Raw genomic sequence first — 15,127 nt, 5'->3', positions numbered from 1 at the left:
GCTGTTTTCAAAAGACCCTTGTAGTCTCACTGCCACTGAGAAAAGCTTTCTCTGCTTTCTACAGAAACATGAAATACCAGCACTTTCACCTTCAAGTTAGTAAACTTCTTAAATGGCTTATTATGAAGACAATCCTGAGAGATTTTTAGAAACAAACAGAAGAAATTCCCACAATATCTACTGTGTCTGTAAAGTTCTCTTTGTTTCTGCCCTTGTCAGGAGAGATGCTGAATAATTTCCCTTCTTGTTGTTTTAAATGTGAGCCATTACACTCTTCCAGCAGGTTTCTGAGAGAATATGAAACAGAAGTTGTTTCTCTCCCACCATCATCTTATGGCCTTACACAATCAGCAGCTGGGTTATTAAAATAAATGGGAATGCAGAATCACTGAGGACAACATAAAAAGAAAGTCCTGCAGTGGAAAGATAAGATCTGATGTGGTAAAGTCGCCACATAGTCTAGGAATGTTCTGATTGACCACACAGCTACTTGACATTATTTTGTTAGATGAAGTAAAATTGTTAATTTTTCAAATATTCCATTATGGCCAGAGGCAAACCTTGAAATTTTACCATTATTTTTACAGAACAGGAGTAATCTCTATGCTTTTGAAGGTTACTTCATTTCAGTTGTTTCAGGGAAGGTTTATATTGAATACTAGGAAAAATTCCTTTACTGGAAGGGTTTTCAAGCACTGGAACAGGCTGCCCAGGGAAGTGGTGGAGTCCTCAACCCTTGAGATATTTCACACGTGTAGATATGACACTTAAGGACATGATTTAGTGGTGGGCTTGGTTGGACTTAATGATCTTAAAGGTAGTTTCTAACCTAAATTATTCTAGGATTCTGTAATTCTCAGTACTATACAAGCTGATGAGCATCTTGTCCTTTTCATAAACTGACGAAAATTGCAATAAATCACTTAAACTTATGGATAAATCCTACTTATATCACTTAGCAAAAGCTCGACTGTTTTCATATTGGTCTGTTCCTTTTTTCAGTTCTCAGTTCAATTCTCAGTTCAGTTCTGCTGACTGGAAATTGAGCCCCTGTGTCTGTTTAGGGGATTTAAAGTTGTCAGGGTGTCTTGGTGAGCCATGCAGTGCAAGTTAGTTGTGCTTGGGGCTGGTTCCTCATATTTTGGTCTTGAGAGTATGGACATAAAAATGTCAGAAATTACTTGGCACAAAGTAGTGACCCAGTTGTGGGGTGTGCTTTGCTGGTTTGAAGCATCTTGTGTGTGTGTGTCTATTGTCTTTTGGACTCAGACGAGTGCCTCGGCACAGGATGCATTGTGTTGTGCATGTACCTGCCTGTGCTCTCCTGTGCCACAGTGTGTGGGCCTGGATAAAAAGTTTTGGTTTTCTCTCAGTGTGCCATTGGTAACTCTGCCTTTTGGATGGCTGAAGGAATTGGTTCTTCTCAGAACCTGTTTTTGTCTCTGTAAAATTACTTTCCTTTTGGAGGTCACTTCAGATTGTGGCTTAAAATGTTTCTTGGGAATCATTATCCACTATGGTTCTGACATTTTCTTAGATAACTGCTTTCAGAGGATGTTATTTTCAAGTTGTAGAGCTGTTATTACATGTTTTTCTCTCCTGCCTTGATGCATTGTAGGTGAGTGTTGCAGCTAAGATGGCTCAAAGAATGTCTTTTGGCTTTTATAAATACAACAACATGGAGTTTGTCCGAATGAAAGGACCGCAGGGAAAAGGGCATGCGGAGATGGCAGTGAGTAGAGTTTCCACTGGTGACACTTCACCGTATGGGACAGAAGAAGATTCAAATCCAGACTCCCCAGTGCATGAGAGAGTAAGTAGCAGACAGAAATACTTTCTGAAGGTGAAGCATGAACATGCTTTGTTCCAAAGGCAGGAGGCAGACTGAAGCTGGGGTTAAGTCCCATCGAGGTGCTGCACTTAAGTTTGCCTCTGTGTAATTTGGTTGAACTCAGTATATGAGATGGATTTTTTTAATGCAGTTTCTCCTGAGCAAATGCTGAATACAGAGATGACTGGATGATTCATACTTCTGGAGGAGTGTTTTGTTGAAACAACAGCAGTCTTGATGCCAAGGAAACCGATGATTCTGCCTGTTTTCTATAAAATACATAGATTCCACTTCTGTGCAAAATGGGATTTACCTAGAAATGTGGAATTTGTGTATTATATAGGTTGCTTTCTAAACCTCACAGGAAATGGTATTGTTAGGTTTTGCCACTGAGGAATACTGCCAACACAAAGCCTGTATAATGCTAAACAAAGATCACGGACCCAGATGCATCATACATATGCTTAATTTTAATGCAAGTGCAGTAAAATGCCAATAGAATCAGACCATAGATGCGAATTTGGCCTTTATTCAATCCTGAGCTTTATTTTCCATTACAACATTTTACCTGGTTGATGGGGATTAGGCAACATGTCTTCAAAATATTTGCACAGACCTGGGCTGGGTCAGTACCTGCTAGAGTCTAGCATGGTTTCCTGTGTAGTGTGGCTAACCTGTATCATTTAAAGATCTGAAGAACTGCTTCTAGAGATCTCCATGCAGGCAGTGTGGTTTTTGTTTCTGACTTGGTAGAAAGCAACATGAGCTACCAGCACAGAACTCATTAACTGGATGTTCTTGCTCTCTACCACAGAAATACAGCCTGAAGAAATCAGGCCTGGAGGGACAGCATGATCTTTTGTCTCCAAGGCTTCCAGTGTCAGCTGGAAAATGTCAAATTAGATTTGATAATGTGTTACCACTGCTTTTTGCTAGTGGTTTTAACGGTGATACATCTGTTTCTCATTCCACCCACAGTGTGATATGAAATGACTCCAAAATTAAAAACAGAGGCAAGCACAAATTAGAAATTAAGTGTGCTGGGGAGAGGATCAGTTGGGTGTTACAATCCCTTTCTTTTATTTTTTTAACATTAGTGATAGAGGGACAACATGGAGTGTTTCTGCAGTGTAACATCAACCTGGCTTGGCTGCCATTGTCACTCCATGTCACCTCCCTCTGCATTCCTTTGGACAGATATGAGCAGTGTCAGGTGCCAGCTCAGGAAGAGTTAGAGGGTTGTTAAATTGACTGTGTGAAGAAGAAAAGACAAGATAAAAGTTACTCACATCCATTTGCAAAGTAGTTATCCCTATTTTTTTCCTTTTGAAATGAAACTATTAAAATAGTGCAATCACAGCCAGTACGTCAGCACTACATTTCAGTTCTCTCCAAAACAGGTGTGCTGGCTTTAATTGTAGTTTACTCAATGGCAACTACTGCTCTGAAAGAAGGGTGTCTCCACAGTTTTGTCCCTAATTTGTGTTTCACCACAGATGGTTCCATCCATGTATTTGTCATCACTTGGACTAACCAGATCATCTGAGGCACCACAGCTTCATTTTCTCCTTCCAGTATTGAAACATGACACACATAAAAGAGAACATTGACTTCATGTCTGCCTCAGTGTGTTGTGCTCAGGAATTTGTGACCCTGCTCCCCAGGGACACTGACCTTCCACAGGGATCCCATGGGACAGCCTTCCCAATAGGGAAACTGCTGCCTTGTGCGTGCCAAAGAAATGAAGGTGCACGATTTGAGTGTGTTCAATACAATACATTCTTAGCATGTTAAGTCTCCTGAATTTCAATATGCAAAAATAAGGTTGACATTCTTGGTGCCTAAATTACTAATTTTGTGCCGTTATGACTGTAAATCCTTGTTAAAAGTGATCATGTGAGGAGAGAGGTTTTTCTTTATTCATGTAACAGTTGAGGGTTGTGATACACCAAAATATTTTCCCCTTGATGAGCATTTTGAAGCTGAAATGTTTACTCAGTTGAAATTCTCTAGCCGCTTTGATAAAACATATCTAGATACCCGTCATCATTCTGATTTTTACACATGTGACCGCCTTGTGGCACATGGAGGGAAAGCCAAGACTTTCTCCAGCATTTCTTCTATTTCCCTTTCAGGTTACCTCTTTCAGCACACCGCCAACCCCAGAACGTAACAACCGCCCATCCTTCTTCTCCCCATCCCTCAAGAGAAAAGTGCCCCGAAATCGAATTGCTGAGATGAAAAAGTCCCATTCAGCAAACGACAGTGAGGAGTTCTTCAGAGATGATGATGGTGGAGGTGAGAGAAGTATTGACAGCTAAACAGACTTGTCTGGAGAGGGCACAGAGCTGTGGAAAGGTATCCCAGTGAAGGGTTTTCAAGCAGGTTTGCAGGGTGGAAAAACGAGAGCTCCACAAACAGCCAGTGCCTCTCTGAAAATAAGATTTTTCACAAGCTTGAGTATCTCTGAATATGTTAAAACTTGTTTCTTTTATGTGGACCCATTTGAGAGAAACTGGAGCAGCTGAGATCCTCCCCCTTTCCCAGATGTCACACACTTTGGGGGCACTTCTCCAGGTATAGTTGGGTAGGGCATGTTCTCAGCAACAAGTTCTTTGAATTCTGATTTGATCCAGAGTTGGTTAAAGCTGGTGAAAAGGTGTTTTACTTCAACTGGCTTTAAATCAGTTCTGAACTCTATAAAGAGAAAACCTAATGAGTTTGTATAATAGTTTAATGACTTGTGGAACTCTTCCTTTAAATTCTAGTTACTCAGCAGGAAACACCTGACAAGATGAAGCCTGACTCAGAATATAGTATATAAATCCCAATCACATCACAGTCTTGTGAGGCAGGAAACTCAAAAATGTCAATGTCCAAACTGCTTTTCATATGTTTAAAAACAATTCAGTCAACAAATCTGTCTGTTGGCATTCTAACAGATAAACACAAAGGTAATTTCCAGATTACAAGTTCTGTTTGAAGTAGCAAAGATACTGCCTATCAGAAGTACTGGACCACCTTAGCTAGTAAAGAATTGCACATTAAAAAACAAACTGAAGTGATAATGTTTAATGCAAATTCTGTGGCAGTTAAAAAAAAAAAACTGATGGTAGTTAATTCAGGGTTCTATCAATAAAAACCTTCGCTCATCTCTTTTTCCTTAATTTGTCTAATCAGCATCTATGTTATTTGAAATGTGATGTGTTTAAGTATGTTTTACTAGGCACAGTGTAGTGTGGGGAGAAGGGCAGCTTTCCCCACATGCAGTCCTGTTTTTGGTGTCTTTATTTTGGAGGTTGCCCAGGAGAGAACAGGGTTCAAGGTGTTTCTCTGGCAGCCTTCATGCATGATGCAGTGTGTCCTCAGGGTTGTCTTGCAGGGTCTGATCCTAGACTATTTAATCATAATGATGGAAATGCTTTTTATTTTCATATCCTTTTCCTTCTAATATATTTATGGAAGTAAACAAATTGTAGGTTTTTCAGATATTTTATAGCGTTCATATAAAATACCAAGAAATGGTTTCTAAGTGTTTTGACCTTATTGTTCCTCATCTGAAAAATAAAAAGAGGACTATTTTAACAGCTTATGCTAGGAAGTTTAATTTATTCAAAGATGAGTTTTCTACAAGGAGTAGTAACTAAATTGAGATTTTTTTACAAACTTCAGAAACCTGAGTGTCCTACCAGTGTTTGCTCAGGAGCTGCAGTGGTGAAACCTTCTTATTTTGTCATGAAAAAGCCAGATGCAGATGCAGAAGATGCAGAGATAGGAGCAGAGATTTGGGTGCATCTTGGCTTTGTGGATGGAGGAAAAGATGTGGATTGTGTAAAGATCAGCAGTGTCCTTGGTACAGCCAGTGCTGCTGCAGAGTTGCCCCAGTGCAGACAGACCTGTGGTGAACAGGAACAGCCAATCTACGCCCAAGTCAGTGGCTTTGCTGTGTGCAAGCATGGTACACGAGGAGAGTTGTGTTTATTGCAGCAACCAGAGTCAGCTCCTTCTACCCTAATCACCACCGTGCTCCTGGCATAGTGGTCATGCATGGGAAGAGGGAATATACAGCTTGACTATACATACACTTGTATAGGGAAGGAGGGAAAGATTTTCAGAATTTTTTTCCTCCCACATTGTTATGCATCTTTCTATAGTAGCTGCCACCATGAATTTTCCTCTTTGTTTGGATCAGGATCTGCTTTCAGTCCCAGAGCTTGGATCACCCTGGTTCAGAATCGATATGTTAACTTCAACATCTGCTTTTAGCATTGTGGGACAGGGCTGAATTTTACAGGAAAATAGAGCAAAGATTTAAAAACATTTCAAAAATGTAGCACATGGCTGTGGTAGAGACCTGCACCTATAAAAAACTCCTCTGGCCTACAGGGGACTCAGTATCTTTTTGTTTTAAAAGTTACCTGGGGACATCTAAACTAATTCGGAGAACAGTGGCTCAGCTGAAGGGTCCTAGGTGTGCCTCAGGGTGTGCATGGAGGTGTGCAGGAAACTGTGGTATTAATGCTGCATCTCCCTATGTCTGCCAGATGTCAATTCTCTTCAAAAGAAACAATTTCTGTTTTGTTACTCTGGTGAATTTCTGCATGAGTAAGTACTTAATCTTAGGGCTATTCTATGATTTTGTGTATGAGAGAAGGCTGAGTTAGGGTTCTGCTGGTGCAGTGTGGTAGCACAAGCCCTCTCCTGACTTTTTTTCAGCTGCTACTGCTACCATTAGCTTCAGTGTAAATGGTGAACTCTCTGCTAGGCAAGGTCTGTCTGGTTTTTAAAAAGCAGTTATGATAGTGTCCTGCATGTGATTTGTCTCTAAACAATGAATAGGAGGCTTTCCTCTTTTTTGAGTTTCAGAAGTGTTCCAGTAAAGTACAATCCCTTGAGACTTGCTGTCTCTTCCTGCCTTTGCAGATCTTCACAACGTGACAAATCTCCGGTCGCGGTCCCTATCTGGAACAGGACGCTCACTGGTGGGCTCGTGGCTGAAGCTGAACAGAACAGATGAAAATTTTCTACTCTATGCACACTTAACATACATCACTTTGCCATTGCATCGAATTTTAACAGGTGAATTTTGACATGCATTGTGCACAGCCTACAATGTTGGGGGATTCTGCTGTTAAGACAGAGGAAGGAGTATTTCTCTGTAATGCCACTGTAAATAGGAATTTATTTCAATTTAGAAGAAATTACAGATTCCAGTAAAAAGTTGGTCATTTGTAATTAAGGATGGATTTTGAACATTTCAGCAAAATATGTAATTATTCCTTATGATCATTGTGTTGATAGTCTTACAGCAAGTTAGCTGGCATTACCAAGGTCACTCACTCTCTCAGCACAGGCATTTTGGAGTTCACAGAAGATGTATTGTTTCAGCTGGCATTTAATACATGCTCAAGAGGGTGGCACAAATGCCTCCATGCTCAAATACTGGCTTTGAGCTTGAACATCTTTCTGAGACTTAATTTGTTGAACATACAGTTGCAGGAGTTGGGGTATGTATCGAGATACACAGAAATAGAGCATGAAATTTCTGGGCTGTAAGGCAGAATTTTCATCTGCAGTTTTTCACTACCCACATTTGTTTTAGCTTGACATGTTGTGTAGGTCCTGTTTCCAAGGCCTTTTTGTAATCAATATATTTGTGCCAGTAGCAGCTTTCCAGGAAGCAGGAGCATTACATGTGGGGCAGGGTGAAGTGGGAAAGGTGCTCATTTCTCTTGGGTAGTTCAGAAAACCTGTACTAAGATATTAAAATCCCAGTGATAGTGATCAAAATACTTTCTAAAAATGTCTTGAGTTTATTGATAAGACTTCACTCTGACCCTTCTGTCCATGTTGGATAATCACACTTCTGTCACCATCTCCTTATAATGTCAGATGATCCAGTCCCTTAGTCATCTCTGTGGCCATTCACTGGACTCGCTCCATTGTGTTCAATTCTTTACAGGTGTGGTTGGAGCCCTCTGGAGCTGGGGATCAATTTTTGCTCATGTCATCCTCTTTGTGCAGTTGTGTTTGAACAGCCTTTTAATTGTGTGCTCCCTTTTTCCATGTTCCTTGTTCTTTGTGTAGCCTAGAAAAGAACATAGCAGCCCAGTTTCCAGATATTTCTGCGTAATGCCTTGCCATGTTGGTTTTACTACCCATATTTAGAAAGATGCCCATGATTACAACAGAAGTTTTACAGGGTCATATTCTGTCCCACTTGGGCAATATGGAGTTGAGAAGCCAAAAAGAGGAGTGGGTTTTTTTGGCAGCTTTTTGAGTGCAGGAATGTAGGCTTTGGACTATAGAATGAATAAAAGAGGTGAAATACTTGTACCCACAGAAGTCTCCTTAAGGGGCTTGGGGATGCTGCATTTCTCCCTTAAAGAATCGAAAACCCCTTAGCAGCTCTTGTTAATGGCACTTGCGCTTGTTTCCCTGGAAAATCACTCCCTGTATAACATATGTTGCTTCATCCCATTACAAATGATTGTAGATCAGCTGTCCTCTCCACATGATGGGATATATTTGCAGTTTCTCATCTCTCAGATCTTCCCAGCTGCATCCTGGTTAACTCAGATTTTAACAGGCAAAGCTGCGTACTTGTCATGTTTTAGATTCCTGGTGGGCTGTGCCGCAGTCCATTCTTACATCTCCAGTTCTCCGTACTTCCTGGTACTGTGGCTGCTTTCAGAAGCCTCTTAAGTTTACTATGTCTCTTTATTTCTCTCCCATGCCCAGATATCCTGGAAGTGCGGCAGAAACCAATCCTGATGACATAGCAGAGAGCGGGCACTGCCTTGGAGCCTTGTTGCCAAGTGCCTATCCACAGCGGTTTTCCGTGCTAACACTACCATCTAGTGTCAGGAACATAGACCTCCGCAGGAAAAAGGGAAGTCCAGGAATACCAGCCGATCAAAAGTGCCTCTTTCTTCCTTCCTCTGCTGTCACACACCGAATGCCCACATCACTGGAGTGTTTCTGACTGGAAGAGGACTTTCAGCAAGATAAAATGAGAAGGGGCTGTGTTTAAACTGAGTCAACACTTTATGGACAGTTTGCTACTGTGTTTACTTTATAACTAAGAAGCCAACAATATGTACAGAATGTGTTAAACTTTATATTCTTTGGGAGAAACATTCTGAGAATTTCATAATGATTTGCTATTGGACATCGCTCCATAGACTCTGGCCATACCCTCTGCTCATCTCATCAGCCGTGTGCGAGCGCGTGCACGTGTGTGTGTGGAGCGGAGTTGGGGAGAGAACAACTTCCTGCTAAGGGAGGAAAAGGAAAAAGATACATCACTGTTTTGGTTTGTGCAGCAGGTCAGGTCAGAGCTTAAAAGAGGCTGAAAATGTTCCCATTTTTCATCTGTCAGTGTTAGGAGAGGTGAACTCTGCTGACAGATTTCTGTATCTACCAAAGAACAGCAACATTTTCATCCTCAAGAACTGGCTAAGAAAACAAGCCAGTGAAAAGAAGGCTAAAATGTGCTGCTATAGTAAAGCTGAGGTTCATCTCCAGTACTAATGCTGCTTACCTTTCTCTCGGCTGAGTCAATACCAGTTTGAGTCTAAAGTGAAAAAATGGGAGACTGTAATCGGTCTCCAAAGGCCTAAAACCTTACCAGTAGCCCATCCTCCTGCATGCACTGGACTTGAGAGTTTGTAGACTCGTCCTTGCAGTACCCTTTGTAGCCAAGGAGGGCATGGGAGCTGCTTTATGGTCAGGCAGCTTGCCCGGATTTTCTATCTTTGGTTGTTATATGCTGAAGCACAGAGACCTTTCTTGAAATCCAAAAGACGGAAACATAATTCTGTTCTGAAAAGTGACTAAAAATTGCATAGTGGGAGGTCTGAAAATTGTGTGTCAGGAGCTCTCAGGAAAACAGCCTTATGTTTACACATGAAGTGCAGCTCTCTCTAAACAGCAAAACTGCTGTCCTTGACATTTGAAAACAAAATGATTGAATGCTGAGGTTACTGTGCTCTGACTGTCTGTTTTGATGTGAGAGCCAGTACATACTTACGTTTATTTAGGATCACACAACAGTGGGAGGGGTGGCGTGTCTCTTGGGGCACGTCAGACTCCAGCACCCGCACAGAGTGAGAGCAAAGATGCCGTTTTTGTCACTTTTCAGACTCTGAGCACCTAAACCTGATGCTGTGGCATGTGCTCTGAGCCTGGATCTTTGTCTCCCTCATACCTGGTCTTTCCCAAGTGCTTTGTTGTTACTCTCACAGTAGCATCTTGACTTAACCTCTCAAATAGAACTTCCTGCTTTTTTTTTCCTCAGGCTAGATTCCATGGAAATAGCTCTACTTCAGCATAAAGGCAGACCAAATTTGCCTTTCAGCCCAGCCTGATGACTGGCATGGTAAGGAGGTCTGTCAGTATTTGAGGCCAGGCCTGGAAGCTGTCACCTTAGCACAGCGTGGTGGCCTTTCTTAAACCGGCAGCATGAGTGTATGACAGAGACAGCTGACTAGTTTTCAGTTGGCTTCAAATATGTTGCAAGGCGTTAGAAAAACGTTCCCTTTGTCATTACCAGCGTACCCACTTTTCATGCTGCAACCTTGGAATGTTGCCAGTGGTTTGTGTGTATGTGAGGGTGTTTCTACCATCTAACCTGGTTGCCCCAGGCTTTCTCCTTGAGCCCCGGGAGAGGTGGAGTCTTCACTCAGCAGCTGAAGTGCTCTCTCAAGGAACTTGCCAGGCAGCCTGGGTGGGTACCTGAGATCCCCAGGTAGTGTGCCTGACATCAGTTGGTACAGATATTCTCTCTTTGCCCATGCTGAGAATTAAACCACTCCTCAGCTAGAAAACAAGCTTCTCAGTGTGCTCCTTACTCTGTGCTTTCATACTGCTGGACTGGGCAAATCAGTGCTTGGTTTTCCTTTAAATGCTCGTTGCAGAGGGAAGGGAGAGAGGGTTCACATTTGTACTGATCGTGACAATAGATACCTTTCAGTCAGGCAGCTGGAGGAACAATGTAAAAATGAAGTGTATCCACATAGGACCCTCAGTGGTAGGTGCCTGAACACTTCTCAGTGGACAGGGATTTGTAATGCTCCCTTGGTGTTGTGTATTATGTTTAGGTGGTTTAATTTTGTGTGATTTGAAAGACTGAGAAAATCTTGCTGTGTAAGATTTCAGAGCAAATGAGGAATGATTCTAAGCTAGTGCATTAGTTTAAAAGCAGTGCTATGGAAGGTACACTTTAGATCCTACATCTGTTGTTCAGGAGGTATCATCTGCTTTGTTACATGTATATGGTTGGATTTTGATGTCTAGTGTTTGAAGGGCTGTAATGTCCTAAAAAAAGTAAATTTATTTCTTGTATCTTCCTAGTGCGATATGCTATAGATACGTTGAAGACTCTCCTTTTCTAGTAGAAAAGGACTACAAGTATGCCCTCATGGACATCCATGGAAAATAGAGGTCAAAAAGTCTACTGAATGTCAATAGTGCTTTTTGGAAGCAAAGATGTGCCAGATTCTCAGTTATTCCTTCTTTAAACAACTATCTTGGACTTCTTATGTGTAGCCAGTGGTTCCCACTTTCTGTTATCAAATTCCACATTTTTTTCTGCTTTTAAACAAACCCTGAAAATTATAATTGGTTGTCCTTGTGTGGACAGATTGACAGAGAATTTGATCAGTTTTGCTTGAGTCAGGATGGCACAGCTGGACCCTTAGCATTCTATTGCACTACATCAAAAAAGAAAAGTGAATGTTAGTAAGAACCTCTCACCATATTAATTTGAAGGGATTTAAATTCTGTAGCTCCTAAGCAGTAAATTGGATTCAGCCCCTGTTGGCCATTAAGTAATTGCTGCAGAGGGAGCTGGCGTGTCCTGCAATGCCTTGAAGGCTGTTTGGCCGTCAGTGTCTTAATGGTTGGGGCACAGTGACTTTGATCAGTTATGCTGATGTTTGAAGATGCAGCTCGGTTAACAAATTTGGGAAACTTTGCAGAACAGCTTTATTTCTTTTTGGAATTCCATCATATGTCATTGCTCAGTTAACTCCTTCCATCCTTCTGCCCATTCACTCCCTCTGGAGATCAAGGCTTACCACTTGAGCTCTTCATAGATGTTGTATATTGATAGATATCAAATTATCAAATACAAGGATTTGAATCTTTTCACCCATAACAAGTTTTTCACTGCTATCAATTTAACCAGTATAAAAAGCTTGTTGTTTTTTTTTTTAAAAGAAAGCTCTTAAATCAATGATTTTTTGTTAGCTGATTATTGCTCTGCCTTAGAGACCACCATGTACATGAAATTATGTTCTCTTACTGCCAGCCAGGACAAGGGGGATTCCAAATCTCCTTTTAAAAGAAGATGCTTTTAGAATCTCTATGAGCCTTTCATCTGTCTTGGCTAATCCAGTTTGTGTTGGTCCCTGTTCCTTCTCTTTTTATTTTCCCGGTCTTCACTGTTTACAAGGCTTGGGCATGTTGGGCTCTGGATTGCTGTTACTCAGTTTTCTATTTCTGGGCATGTTGTGCTCTCCAGAAAAGAGAATTATTTGCACAGGTGGCTTTTCACAGTAACGTGTTTTTCCCAAAGTATGTTCATAATTTAGACAGTGAAGTCCTTGGCCCTGCAGGCAGATTTCTTCCAGCAGACCCTCATGTGCAGAATCCTGTCTGGTCACTGAAGTTCTGTATGGATGTGGAGTTCAGGGAAATAGACTACACTCTTAGACTATTGACCTGCTTCTTGCCAGTCATTATTTTTTTCCTTTTAGAAATGATTGCTTGCCCTTGTGTTTGTAGTCTGAAGCTTCCATATTAAAGATAGATAAAATCTTCAGAAGTGCCTAAGCCCTGTTGTTACCCAGTGGGGTTTAAGAACAAATTTTTATTTAGGAAAATAATTTATTAGTCTTAAATTCTATCTGTGTTGTGTGTAGCAGTGTCAAGAAATGACAAGTTTATAGTGCTTGGAAGAACAGTGTCTCTCTTATGGACTCACCCTTTATGTTTGAAACTCTCATGGTTTCCAAAGGTCATGGCTGAAAGCTCTAGAAAGTGGATTTCCTGTGCTCACAGCGATCAGATGTCTGAAAATGCCTTACACATTCTGTGAGGTGTGACTGAAAGTGTGTGGTGCTGGTGTGTAGAAATTCTGTGTCAAAAATAGGTGCGGTAGAATCCAGTCAAAGGCATTGTGAAGTAAGTAGCTTTTACACCAAACCTGAAACAAAAAGAGTATTTTACACCAGAATGTAGCTGTTTGGATACTTCGTCAAGATAATACAAGTCTGCAAGCAGGTTGTAATGTTGAACGTTCTCTGTGTAAATATATAAATATTCTCAGCCTAATTTTATCAGCCTAACACATGTTGCATGGTTTGGGTTTTATTTGCCTCATCGATCATTGGTGTTGCTTAAAAGGTGATGGGTTGAAAATCGTGCTGGCACTGTACTGAGCCATTTGAACAAAGAGCAAGGAGAATGTTGTGCACCAAAAATAAAGTTGACTTTGCTTATGGCAGCAGTGAAGAAAGTGTTGGACCCTGCAGCAAATAAACAGACCTCTTTAACGACCATGAACTCTATTAGTGGTGTTTTCTCTCTACTGTACCTGGTGATGTTGGAGTTTGGATGTATTCCTTTCTGGTGGCTGGCACCAGTGGTGGAATAGTGCTCCCTGGCACTCATGTAGGCATTGCCAGATACCAGACTAATGAGGCAGAGTCGCCTCATTGCTCTTCATTCTTACTGCATTTGGAGGAAAGCCCAACTTCTGATTCTGCTATGGAACCTCTCAGTGGTCAGCCCCTGACAACTTGACATTGGATAAGGGGAAAGAAGGTAAAAGTCAGCGTAGTCCTGAATTTGTTTACAAAAGTTTTTAATTTCTGCCTTTAGAACAACCCTTCTAAACTGATCTGTGGTTTGTTCTAAACTTGATTATGTCATCAACATTTATGTTTGTGCAGTGTATAATAGTGAGGACTGATGGCTGTAATGGTTTCTTCCTGATGAATTCAGGAAGAACTTCAGTGCGGGTTTGTGCATTGTCACGAAAAGGAGATTGCATTTAGATCTGCACTGTTTACACTGCCTTAAATTGTGTGTACTGGCAGGGATCTGCCTTGACTTACAGACATGCAGGGCTCTGGCTCCTCCCTCTCCACTTGATTTTTATGACTAACATTTCACAGTCAAATAAACCTTCAGGGGATTTTTCTGTCTAAATTAATTAAACTCTCCTTGAACAAATGTTACCAACAATCTCCATGAGTTGGTGTGCTGAGGATTCCATTTCAAAGAATCCCAGACCAGGATGTTTTATGAATCCATGTGGTAGGTAACAACATTTATGCTAAGCCATGTGTGATAGCTCAGAAACGTGTGAGATATTAGGGAGAATTATAACACAGAGCTTAAGAAGAGCAGGATGTCTCAGTTCTTTACATGGATATTTGAGCAGATTGTTGGCAATGTTGTTTTGTGACTGCACATGCAACTGGGCAGGAATCTTAGCTGGTTGGGAAATACTAAAATATGGCTTTGAAACAAACTGATTTTTTTCCTTGAATGCTTTAAGTTGAAAGGTTTTGGAAGCAGCCATAATGGAGAAGCATTATTTAAACCAGTACAAAAGGTAAAGAACAGCAGAACCTCACGAGTGGTGGTAATAAACCTCCCCTGCTTTATTAGTCATTCAGGAGTTTGGACAGAAAAATGTTTGCTGGTTTGGGGTTTGGTTTTTAATCCAAATGCTGAGGGAACAGAAGACTGCCATGTACATATTTGAAGAGCTTTCCCAGCTTTACTGAATTAATTTCTTCAATATACTAAAATACAAATACAGGATTAACAGTGTGGAAATATATCTTGCTCTATAATGTCCCTGCTTTGGGCAGCCAAGTTAACTCATGTTCTTTTGTCCTGGAGTGTTGTGTCCTGCCTGGCCACACCTGGAGAGATCCTCCCAAGAAATACCCTAATATTGCTTGGCACAGAAGTTTATCATTGAGGTCTGCTTTTACAAAGTAAAATCACACTTTGGAGATTAAAGGAAAACTAGCCATCTTTGTTAGCAAACAGTTACTTGTGTACTCTTCTCAGAAGTGTGTTGTTCCTGAAACTTGTAATTGAAACTTTGCAGAAAGCAAAGGAGTAAAATGCAGGAAGAATATGGGTCTGATTTTCCATTAACAGTGTAGATGAGAATCTGGGAGGGGCTGATGCTCCTCAGTAAAGAAGACATTAAAATACATCAAGGAAAATATGAGTTAATTCAAACTCTGTCCCCAGCCTGGTTCCTCACAG

At 41.1% G+C, this 15,127-nt stretch overlaps 1 protein-coding gene across 2 annotated transcripts in view; it reads left to right on the top strand.

Moving 5' to 3' along the window:
- The window catches only part of KIAA0930, a 93,825-nt gene extending 80,432 nt beyond the window's left edge, over positions 1-13,393 (top strand). For both annotated transcript variants that reach the window (XM_082280847.1, XM_082280846.1), the window contains exons 7-10: positions 1,619-1,813; positions 3,967-4,129; positions 6,755-6,910; positions 8,573-13,393. In XM_082280847.1, coding sequence (XP_082136973.1) covers positions 1,619-1,813; positions 3,967-4,129; positions 6,755-6,910; positions 8,573-8,613 — 555 coding nt within the window. In that variant the 3' untranslated portion in view covers positions 8,614-13,393. The remainder of the gene's footprint in view (positions 1-1,618; positions 1,814-3,966; positions 4,130-6,754; positions 6,911-8,572) is intronic.
- Positions 13,394-15,127: the final 1,734 nt, after the last annotated feature.

The sequence above is a fragment of the Coloeus monedula genome, assembly GCF_965178545.1.
Source record: "Coloeus monedula genome assembly, chromosome: 4".
NCBI classification, from domain to species: Eukaryota; Metazoa; Chordata; class Aves; order Passeriformes; family Corvidae; genus Coloeus; species Coloeus monedula.
Note: the sequence above shows the minus strand (reverse complement) of the source record. Positions and strands in the feature narration are given on the sequence as shown.